General features: G+C 41.8%; 2 protein-coding genes across 3 annotated transcripts; one reads left to right on the forward strand and one right to left on the reverse strand.

The window, feature by feature from the left end:
* Nucleotides 1–426: 426 nt before the first annotated feature.
* LOC109883376 (uncharacterized) lies at nucleotides 427–5,228 on the reverse strand. 2 transcript variants are annotated; one of them, XM_031792769.1, is made up of 13 exons: nucleotides 5,133–5,228; nucleotides 4,630–4,667; nucleotides 3,922–4,125; nucleotides 3,356–3,490; nucleotides 3,085–3,273; nucleotides 2,834–2,989; nucleotides 2,566–2,712; nucleotides 2,371–2,406; nucleotides 1,807–1,941; nucleotides 1,598–1,716; nucleotides 1,381–1,515; nucleotides 1,149–1,260; nucleotides 427–785 (listed from the first exon to the last, which is right to left on the reverse strand). In XM_031792769.1, the coding sequence occupies exons 2-13, from the start codon at nucleotides 4,664–4,666 to the stop codon at nucleotides 712–714; spliced, it is 1,479 nt and encodes a 492-aa protein (XP_031648629.1). In that variant the 5' UTR covers nucleotide 4,667; nucleotides 5,133–5,228; the 3' UTR covers nucleotides 427–711. The 2 variants fall into 2 exon arrangements, with proteins under 2 accessions (XP_031648629.1, XP_031648630.1); XM_031792770.1 differs by lacking the exon at nucleotides 2,371–2,406.
* Nucleotides 5,229–5,929: 701 nt separating this feature from the next.
* On the forward strand, nucleotides 5,930–9,628 carry LOC109883375 (adrenodoxin-like). The gene is made up of 4 exons (XM_020475395.2): nucleotides 5,930–6,475; nucleotides 7,196–7,320; nucleotides 7,450–7,579; nucleotides 8,130–9,628. The coding sequence occupies exons 1-4, from the start codon at nucleotides 6,297–6,299 to the stop codon at nucleotides 8,236–8,238; spliced, it is 543 nt and encodes a 180-aa protein (XP_020330984.2). The 5' UTR covers nucleotides 5,930–6,296; the 3' UTR covers nucleotides 8,239–9,628.
* Nucleotides 9,629–10,931: the final 1,303 nt, after the last annotated feature.

A 10,931-nucleotide genomic window follows, 5' to 3' on the forward strand; every position in this document is an offset into this window, starting at 1 on the left:
ATGCTTTATCTTGGCCAGGTCGCAGTTGCAAATGAGAACTTGTTCTCAACTAGCCTACCTGGTTAAATAAAGGTGTTCTCAACTAGCCTACCTGGTTAAATAAAGGTGAAATAAAAAAATAAAAAGCTAATTGTTTTCTCAAAGTCTTTTTGTTCATATAGACAGGCAGTAGATAGTAGTCTAGCCTATTGTATCATTTATGACTACCTGCCATACAGGAGTGTCTCAGTCATGAACATGGATTATACGGCTTGGATCAATTGGTTCCAGTTAATTTCATTATACAGTATATACTATTCAAACAGTATTCAGACAGTTGGAGTAGGGGAAGACTTTGGACCTGTTGCTGAAGCGTCATTGAAACAGCTTCAGGCAGAACACATCTCCAGCTGTTTTCATTTCAATGAACACAAGAGACACACCATGTAAAATGCTCCGTTTTTATTTTAAGAAGGGAGGACATACAACTTAATACAAACAGGATGCAGATGTTTTATGGTTCACATGATTACTGCATGGAAACAGAATCTGTAGAATGGATATATTTTTTAAAAATCCATGTGTTTTTTAATGTCAATCAAGATGGTGACAGAATAGAACACTTCAGTAGAACACTTCATGTTGCAACTTTCCATCGAGTGACAACTTCCTTTCATAGTGAATTGTAATGTCCATTCTACTTATTCTAATTCTACGGTTAGTGCAGGCCTCTCATGCAGCCATGGGGAAGGAGCAGATGGAAGCTCTCTTCAGTTCACAGTCCACTGCTGTCCACCAGCTCTCATCTGGGAGAGGGAACAAATGACAATGTTGTTAAATGGACCACTCATATACCATATAATCCAATTTTAAGGATCTAACTTTGATTGTGTGTAATAGACCTGTTGATTAAAACAGTATCAGAATGTTATGGTCATGAAATAACATAAATCTTATAATACAACATGCTCTCATAACCAAAACCAAGTTCATCTGGGTCCTTCCCAGACTTTTTATGATTTATAGCCTATTTTATCAACAGTCTCAAAGGTAGCATTTCACAATATAACCTTTATTGATAGCACAGTGACTTAGAAAATATTATGTTGTTAATACTTCAAAGGTTGTCAATATAGATATCAAATACTTTTTAAATGTATGAGTCTCACCAATTCTGAACATCTCCAGACAAGCCTGCTTGTCTGTCTGTGTGTCTGGGTGACCGGGCATCCAATCACTGTAGCCCCAGGTGGACCCATCGGTCCACTCTGACAGCTTATCCTGCAGGGGTCACAACACACACACACACACACATACACACCATTAAAACTCTTGGAAAATGGCTTGGTTACTATTAGACATTCTGATTGAACAAGAGTGAGGGGGTGATGGAATACTGACCTTCACGACTCCACCCAGCCAGGTGAGGACGGGACTCTTGGTGGCCCTGATCACCATGGAGACCAGGCGGGAGTGCAGGTCGCCGTTGGTTACGGAGGCCAGGTGTCCGTGCGGGGAGAGAATGCTGCAGGAGGACTGGACGCACACACACACACATATTAGGAGAGCTGTTTGTTTCAGAGAAAAGTGAATATGACTGACTGGGTGTATATTTCACCTCTGCCTCACTGAAGGTCATTAGTGTGGGGTTGAACTGATAGCAGTGGCCATCGATGACCTCACCAACACACTCTTTCTCTGAGTGAGTCTCAGCGTTAGCACTCACCAGCCTGTCATCTACAAGGAGAAGGAGAGCAAGCATACTCCATCAGTACACAAACACACACAAACTGTACACACACATACTGTACACACAAACACTCTCACCCTGAGGTGTCAGTTTCATGCTTCTCTCCATCTCTCCAACAGGCCTGATGATGTGTCCGCTCCTGATGTCCATCAGAGTTTTCTGGGAGTTCTCTGTTCCCTGTCTGAACTCATCCACAGAGGAAGGAGTGTACACTGGAGAGAGAGAAATAGAATTTACCCTGAGTGTACAAAACATTATGAACACCAGGTGAAAGCTATGATCCCTTTCTGATGCCCTTTGTTAAATCCACTTCAATCAGCTTAGATGAAGAGGAGGAGACAGGTTAAAGACGGATTTTTAAGTCTTGAGACAATTAAGACATGGGTTGTGTATGTGTGCCATTCAGAGTTTGAATGGGCACGGCAAAATATTTAAGTGCCTTTGAACCGGGTATGGTAGTATGTGCCAGGCGCACCAGTTTATGTCAAGAACTGCAATTTTGCTGGGTTTTTCATGCTCAACAGTTTCCTGTGTGTATCAACAATGGTCCACCACCCAAAGGAAATCCAGCCAACTTGACACAACTGTGGGAAGCATTGGAGTCAACATTGGCCAGGATCCCTGTGGGATGCTTTTAACACCTTGTAGAGTCCATGTCCCAACGAATTGAGGCTGTACTGAGGACAAAGGGGCGGGGGGGTGCAACTCAATATTAGGCAGGTGTTCTTAATGTTTTGTACACACAGTGTAAATAACCCTAAATACTTCGTCCAATAGTTATTTCCTTTTTTAGAGATGACAATTTCAGAAAAATGTAACATTTCAAAGCCCTGTACCTGGTGCCACTCTCCTGTCCATCTCGCTGATGTGTTCCTTGACTAGGCCGGTGTTCAGGTTCATAATGAATCGTCTGGAGGGCTCTGTTCCCTGTCTACGTTCCTCCACTGGGACGCTCCGGACCTCAGCCTCGACCAGCCTCACATCTACAGGGAGAAGGAGAGGACCACTGAATAAGCAATTCAAGTGGACAGGCTTTTAGATATGGATACGAATATCTATATATATATATTTAGTGTATATCAAAAAGAAAAACATCTGTTGTACTTTGGAATCTGTCTCTCTCATCCTGAAGTATCTGTTTCATGCTTCTCTCCATCTCTCCAACAGGCCTGATGATGCGTCCGCTCCTGATGTCCATTAGAGTTTTCTGGGAGTTCTTGGTCCCCTGTCTGTACTCATCCACAGAGGAAGGAGTGTACACTGGAGAGGAGCAGGGGAGAAAGACAATATATAAAACCCAAAATGTTAAAAATAAATAACATTTCTGGATAATGTAACATTTCAAAGCCCTGTACCTGGTGCCACTCTCCTGTCCATCTCACTGGCGTGTTCCTTGACGAGGCCGGTGTTCAGGTCCATGAGGAAGCGTCTGGAGGGCTCTGTTCCCTGTCTGCGCTCCTCCACTGGGACGCTCCAGGGCAAAACATCAGCCCTCACCCATCCTCCCACTCTCCTCTGGACTGGGACTGGGACCTCCATAGGCTCTGGATAGGAAATACATGGGTTAAGTGCTCAAGAACATTTTAGTATATTCTCTCTCTATTACAAATACACACACTCTCTCACCCTGAGGAGTCATTATCATGCTTCTCTCCATCTCTCCGACAGGTTTGATGATGCGTCCGCTCCTGATGTCCATCAGAGTCTTCTGGGAGTTCTCAGTTCCCTGCCTGAACTCATCCACAGAGGGAGGAACATACACTGGAGAGAGAAAGAGAGAAATATACAGACACAATATCTGTTACACTGTTTTCATCCATATCAGTTACACTGTTTTCACCCTTATCGTTAACACTGTTTTCACTCATATCAGTTACACTGTTTTCACCCTTATCTTTAACACTGTTTTCACTCATATCAGTTACACTGTTTTCACCCATAACAGTTACACTGTTTTCACCCATATCTTTAACACTGTTTTCACCCACATCAGTTACACTGTTTTCACCCGTATCTTTAACACTGTTTTCACCCATATCAGTTACACTGTTTTCAGCAAGCCTTAGCTTCCAAAGCTAATGTCTGTAGGACTGCTAGAAAACCTGTGCTTACTGAGTCCAGGGGAGAAAGCAGGGGAGAAAGACAATATATAAAACCCAAATTGTAAAAAATAACATTTCAATGCCCTGTACCTGGTGCCACTCTCCTGTCCATCTCGTTGATATGTTCCTTGACGAGGCCGGTGTTCAGGTCCATGAGGAAGCGTCTGGAGGGCTCTGTTCCCTGTCTGCGCTCCTCCACTGGGACACTCCGGGGCAGAACCAGGACCTTGCGATCCTGAAGCCTACCTCTAGGGGATGCCACTACATGATCCCTCAGTGGGGCAGCATGTAAACCTGGGGGGACACAACATACAATCAGTAAATATTATAATCTAGAGCAAAAGTGGGGGAGGCACGGTCAGATTCATACATACACACACACACTTGCAAAAATGAACATACTGATGCACGCACACACATGCACACGGGCACACACACCCTACATGCATGCATGCCAGCCCACAAACACACTGCCCTTGAACTTTGACCTTGTTATACAAGGCATGCGCTTATTTTGATCAGATAAGAACATACATAGAGAATGAAGCGCTGCCCTATTGGTACAATTATTAACCACTGTGCCAGGAAAATAGTCTATAATGATAAGAATTTATTGTAACAAAGATAATAAGAGGAAAATCAATGTCAAGAATAAGTCCAACGTTACAGTACATTGATACAGTGAAATGTAGTCATTTTGCGTAAGCAGTCTATACTGTAATATTTCAGTTATTCTCAATTTGAGGAATCTCGTCTGTCAAAAAATAAAAAAAACATTAAAAACTTTCAGAATCTTACTTGACAAAGCCAGGAGCAACAACGTAAACGTCAACATCCTGTGAACAAGACAAGAAGCAAAGAAGAGAAAAAGTGGATGAGAGAGAATGGTGGTGTCGAAATGTACATAGTGTCTGAATGTATATACTGTATCTACCTAACTCAGACAGGTCATCTCACCTGATGGTTGTAGGGTGAATGCAGCTGTGCTAGTGCTCTGTGACTGTTCTCAATCTAAAAGTCTCACTGTCTCTCTTACCTTTTAGTCCAAGTGCTCAGTTCCTGTCCAGTTTACCAGTGCCTTAGCCTCTCCCTTCACTTCGATAATGTTTCGACCTTAGTGTCTATTTAACATTGGGTTCTAAGTACGTTAGTAGCTAGCCTACATTGACTGTGTGTGTCTGTGTCAAATACGTTTTCCTTTTATAAATAATATATATACTGTCTATACACCATTTAGCCGACGCTCAGTCTGTGTATCTTTGTGTGTGTGTATTGAGTGTGCGTAGTTGTATATCACTTACCTGTATGGTGAACAGGTGGAGGTCTGGAGACTCACTGGTCAATCACTGAAAGTGATTTGAGGAAAGAAAAGACTCACTGGTCAATAAGTATTCAACAGCAGCAATAAAGATGATAAGGGGCGTAAACTCTCTGATATTAACACAAACAGTTCAAATGGAATCCCAAGTTCAAGAACATTGGGAAACAGCAGCAATCCCATAAAAAAATAAAAAAAAATTGGCAATAAGACTTTACCTCGTTCCACCTTTTTATAAACATTTTGGATTGCTGCCATATCCCAATTTTTTTAAACTTGGGATTTCATTGGAAGTCATTGTCACGTTTGGCAAGGCATCCAGCTAATAAAGTGAGATAGCGCACCTGTTACCCACTCCACACTAGCACGAACAGTATTGATTGAATTCGTTTTCTTTATATCAGTAACATTTGATCAAATGACTTTATTCCATTTAAACTGCCCCGTGTAAACTACTAAAATGATAACACATATCTGGTGTGCTACACCATATAGAATCGTATGTATGAATGGAAAAGGTGACTTGTGGTAGTTCATTTTTCCCATAATGAGTTTTGAGTAATAATTTCCCTTTCAGCTCATATACAGATATTGAGGATAAGAGTACTTTTCAAGACCACAGTAGACAACTTAAAACTAGTTTTCAAAATAATCATCCACCATGCACTAACATTTGGATACATTATGGAATACATGATATAATACATTTGAATACATGAAAACTATTCACTGCTCCAAAAAAGACCCCAAGAAAACTATTGTGATTGGCCACGTAAGGTCACGTGAGAGTGCATGTCAGAATTTGTTCCAGGAAGTTATTTTGAGATCTTTAAATAAAAAAGTAAAACCTTGCGCTTTGCCTTTGAAATAGTCCAGAGGCTAAGCTTATTTCATTGAAACGAATTAGATATATTTCAGGTTTTATTTCCAAAGTGATCTTGTAGCAGTATGGCCTCCATTTCGCAGTAGCTAAGATGTTATGCAATGAACGTGAGCAGCGGTGTCTGCTGGTTACGCAAAGGGCTAGATATAGCCATTTTAGCATGAAGTTAGCTTGTTTTGTCAGTACTGTAAAGCGGTCTCAAACAAAGCGAAATCGGACTCTTCCCCGCCGTTTAAGCTAGATTTCGAACGTCATCTCCAAGCAATGGCTCTGATGACATCGGCAAGAAGACTATTTCATGTTTCGTTCCGAGAAAAGTCTCTACGACGAGCTGAAGCACTTATTTCAGCAACAAACACAACGTCGGGGAATTTATCATTGGCCGGTCAGCGAATGGCCTGTATTCGTGTAAGGGATTTTAGCAACAACACACAACCTCTTAGGTAAGGAATCGTGTCATCTATCATTTCCCCAAACGTACTTAACTTGCTAGCTATAAAGGTATCCACACTTTGTTAGGATACTTGCTAGTTAGTCATATTGGCTACCTTAACTAGTTAACCACTTCTGGTTGAAAATGATGAGCAAAGGTTAACCATCTGTCTTGCCACCTACTTCCTTAGTAACACACCGTTCTATTTAATCAATGTATTAACCATGACACACTGCCTGTAACCTTATGTACATCTCATCATTTGAAAATCATGTGGAAATCAATTAATTTGCAAACTGTCACCATTGTACAGCTAGGTACAACTGACTGATCATTCTGGCAGATAAGTGCCATCAAACCAGGACTTTGTTCAGGATCTCTAAACAGTTGTTGGACTAGGACATTGCTGGATTGCTTGTGGGACTAGTTACTCACTGTAGAGTATGGAACGACTGTAGAAATATTGTTCAACACATCCTGGTATAGATGTCAAAGCTAAAGCCATTGGATTTGTGTGCAGAAACCCGAAACCAATACACCTTCAAAAACAGCCTGTACATTCGCAACTGAAGTCCTGAGAGGGTGTTACCTAGTCTATGGGAGTTCCCCCACATACAATGCAAAGTCCTTGAGCATCTGTAAAGTGTTATGTTAATCCAATGTATTCCCAATCCCCAGCATGACCACAGCTACTGTCTGTTATTGCACCCTTGTGTCTGTTCCTGTGCAGAGCTGACAATAAGGTGACGGTCCACTTCACCAATCGAGATGGAGAGAAGATCTCTGTCAAAGGCTCTCCTGGAGACTCTCTCCTAGATGTCATTATCGACCAGGACCTCGATTTTGATGGGTTCGGTGAGTTGGGTTACGTTAATGTGGTTAAGTGAATTAATACGGTTGTTTATTGTAGGTTTTGCCTGCTCTCTCACTCTATGGGATGTTTTGATCTCTCTGTCCGTCTCTGTGTGTTTCTCTGTCTGTCAGGTGCATGTGAGGGGACACTGGCCTGTTCTACCTGTCACCTGATCTTTGAGGAAGACGTGTATAATAAGCTGGGCCCCATTACTGACGAGGAGATGGATATGCTGGACCTGGCCTACGGACTCACAGACACGTGAGACACACACACACATGAATTGGAGGCCCATTGATTGGACGCACAAGTGAAATGACACACACACACACACTGCCACCAGTGTAACCAGAGTGTTATGCTGTTCAGCATAACAATGCTGTTATGCTGTTCAGCATTGCTTTATAATGAGATTAGGAGGTAATCATTGTGAGGAACAAGAACAGAGGGATAAACACACAGTGGCACACGCTTGCCTTGTACTGTTTCTAGCCTGATTTCCAACCAATCGGAAGGGGATTTGAGTTCTGTGTTGCTGTTGCTGGTTTAGGCAGAGCAAGAGGAGAAGGGTGACAGTCACGACCTCACTAATCATATTAGCTGAGTGTTGACTGAACCCCTTGTGACACTGGCCCACTTCACTTCTGTTGTCCCAAACGTTACCCCGTAAACACATCTTGAATAAGATTACCTCCTCACTCTCCAACTTCAATTATTTCAAGTGGATCCATTTTGGTTAGGTCATAGCTTTGTGATGTTTTTTAATATGTTTGTCATAATCTTTTTTTTTCTTCTCCCCCCCCCAACCCAGGTCCCGCCTGGGTTGCCAGATCTGCCTGACCAGGTCCCTGGAAGGCATTACAGCGAGGGTGCCTGAGAGTGTGGCAGACATCCGACAGAGTGGAGACGGGTCCTCATAATGGCCACCCCAGGCCAGAGTAATAGATGTACTGAAATTTGCCCAAATCAATGCTTTATTTCAACACTAGCATGACCAAATAATGCCCAATTCTAAGTGGTAATGGAAGACACTGTATTTATAGAGATTATGAGATATTAACATTTGAATGAGTCCCCATCATAGTTTTACATTCACTTTATACAGGGAACAATGGGGAAAGTTGGCAAATAATTTCTCTGTGCCAAGCAGGTTCTGGAGAAGAGAAGAAAGTTTAGATGGAAGTCTCCAATCAGCCCCCCCCCCCCCCCCCCCCCCCCCCCTTAACGGTTGTGAAGTAGTATATACTGAACAGAAATATTAATGCAACAATCTCAAATATTTTACTGAGTTAGTTGATATGAGGAAATCTGTCAATTGAAATAAATAAATTAGGTCCTAATCTATGGATTTCACATGACTGGGAATACAGATATGCGTCTGTTAGTTATAGATATTTTAATAGAAATGGGCCTCGGGATCTCATTACGGTGCTCCTGTGCATTCAAATTGCCATCAATAAAATGCAGTTGTGTTTGTGGCTTATGCCTGCCCATACCATAACCCCACTGCCACCATGGGGCACTCTGTTCACAACGTTGACATCAGCAAACCACCATACACATGGTCTGAGGTTGTGAGGCCGGTTGGACATTCTGCCCAATTCTCTAAAATAACGTTGGAGGCAGCTTATGTTAGACAAATGAACATTCTATTATCTGGCAACAGCTCTGATGGACCTTCCTGCAATCAGCCTGCCAATGGCAAACTCCTTCAAACTTGAGACATCTGTGACATTGTGTTGTGACGAAACTGAACATTTTAGAGTGACCTTTTATTGTCCTCAGCACAAGGTGCACCTGTGTAATGATCATGCTGTTTAATCAGCTTCTTGATATGCCACACCTGTCAGGTGGATAGATTATCTTGATCACTTTCATATTCCACTACCTCCCTGGTGAGTACTTAGAAATAACACATTCAAATAGTTGTTTTTTGTGCTATTACCAATACACGGTACCAATTGTATTGAATTCTTTAAAATAAGTACCAAGAAGTGCAGCTTGTCACCATGTAGTTTCTGAGTAAATACCAGCTGAAACAGGATTGTAAAGTCACCCATCCAGACTTCAGAATGACACCCATTAATCTGGCCAGATTCGAGACTGGTTAGGATGCCTTATCTTGTCACTTCTATGGCCACCCTAGCCTTTGTTTTATCAAGTTGTGTACCCTTACTGTCTTTAGTGTTGTCCTACCACTCGTGTAATCAAATATTAATTTCATATTCCACGTGATTGTAAATAGCACTCATCTGTGTCTAGTCAGAGAAATTCTGTATTAAAATTGACTTTCTAATTAGTCTGATTTTTCTCTGTCCCATGTCCTGTTGTTGGCTCCTTAGAGAAACCACCCTCAAGGGAATATACCATTATACTAACATTATGTATTGCACCACCATAGAAAATGGATCCTCCAACATGTTCTTTAATGAGAAAATGACACACAGCAGGAAGGGGTATTACTTCAGTCCTTCAAATGCTTCACCCTTAATGTATACTGAAAAAATATAAACGCAACATGCAACAATTTCAGTTCATATGAGGAAATCTGTCAATTTAAATAAATTGGGCCCTAATCAATAGGTTTTCACATGACTGGGAATACAGATCTGCATCTGTTGGTCACAGATACTTTCGAAATGGGCCTCAGGATCTCATTACGGTATTTCTGTGTATTCAAATTGCTGTCGATTAAAATGCAATTGTGTTTGTCTGTAGCTTATGCCTGCCCATACTATAACCCCACTGCAACCATGGGGCACTCTGTTCACAACGTTGACATCAGCAAACCCGCTCGCCCACATGATGCCATACACATGGTCTGCGGGTGTGAGGCCGGTTGGATGTTCTGCCAAATTCTATGCTAACATTCTATTCTCTGGCAACTGCTCTGGTGGACATTCTGCAGTCATCATGCCAATTGCATGCTCCCTCAAACTTTAGACTTCTGTGACGTGTGACAACCACTTTTTAGAGTGGCCTTTTATTGTCCCCAACACAAGGTACACCTGTGTAATGATACTGTTTAATCAGCTTCTTGATATGCCACACCTGGCAGGTGGATAGATTATCTTGGCAAAGATGAAATGCTCACTAACAGATGTAAACACATTTGAGAAATATTTTTGTACATATATGAAAATGTCTGGGATCTTTTATTTAAGCTCACATGGGACCAACACTTTACATGTTGCATTTATATTTTTGTTCAGTGTAGTTACTTTGGGAAGAGTCTGTTTTCAAACAATAGAACTAGAATCTGATTTCGAATGCCTGCTAATCTCTTTCCAAACAGGAACCACGTACAATCTACATCCGGGTTGGGAAACTGGCAGCCCGTGGCCCCCCTTTTGTAGACAAATGTATTTTATTTTGGGTGGGGACTCAAGTCGGGGGCTCAATTTACTGTTGGGAGTTATAATAGTAGAATACACAAGGTGCAATTTAGAACGGTGCAGAAGTAGTTTCTCTTATGTCAGTCACTGACAGTCACCCTGATCTACATTTTGTAGATATTATTAGCTGGATCTATGTTGGAAGTTACTGCACCAAGCTAATTGGATGGCAACATGGCAGAATTAATTAGATAAGTTCTTACATCAGTCATTCAGAA

Source organism: Oncorhynchus kisutch, linkage group LG16 (genome assembly GCF_002021735.2).
Source record: "Oncorhynchus kisutch isolate 150728-3 linkage group LG16, Okis_V2, whole genome shotgun sequence".
NCBI lineage: Eukaryota > Metazoa > Chordata > Actinopteri > Salmoniformes > Salmonidae > Oncorhynchus > Oncorhynchus kisutch.

Coding starts and splice junctions, on each gene's coding strand:
- LOC109883376 (XM_031792769.1), bottom strand. CDS start 4,666: ATGTTGACGTTTACGTTGTTGCTCCTGGCTTTGTCAA. Junction 1,942..2,370: donor TGGGACATGGACTCTACAAG/GTGTTAAAAGCA, acceptor CTCTCTCTCCAG/TGTACACTCCTTCCTCTGTG. Junction 1,516..1,597: donor TGACCTTCAGTGAGGCAGAG/GTGAAATATACA, acceptor GTGTGCGTCCAG/TCCTCCTGCAGCATTCTCTC.
- LOC109883375 (XM_020475395.2), top strand. CDS start 6,297: ATGGCTCTGATGACATCGGCAAGAAGACTATTTCATGTTTCGTTCCGA. Junction 6,476..7,195: donor AACAACACACAACCTCTTAG/GTAAGGAATCGT, acceptor GTTCCTGTGCAG/AGCTGACAATAAGGTGACGG. Junction 7,580..8,129: donor GCCTACGGACTCACAGACAC/GTGAGACACACA, acceptor CCCCCAACCCAG/GTCCCGCCTGGGTTGCCAGA.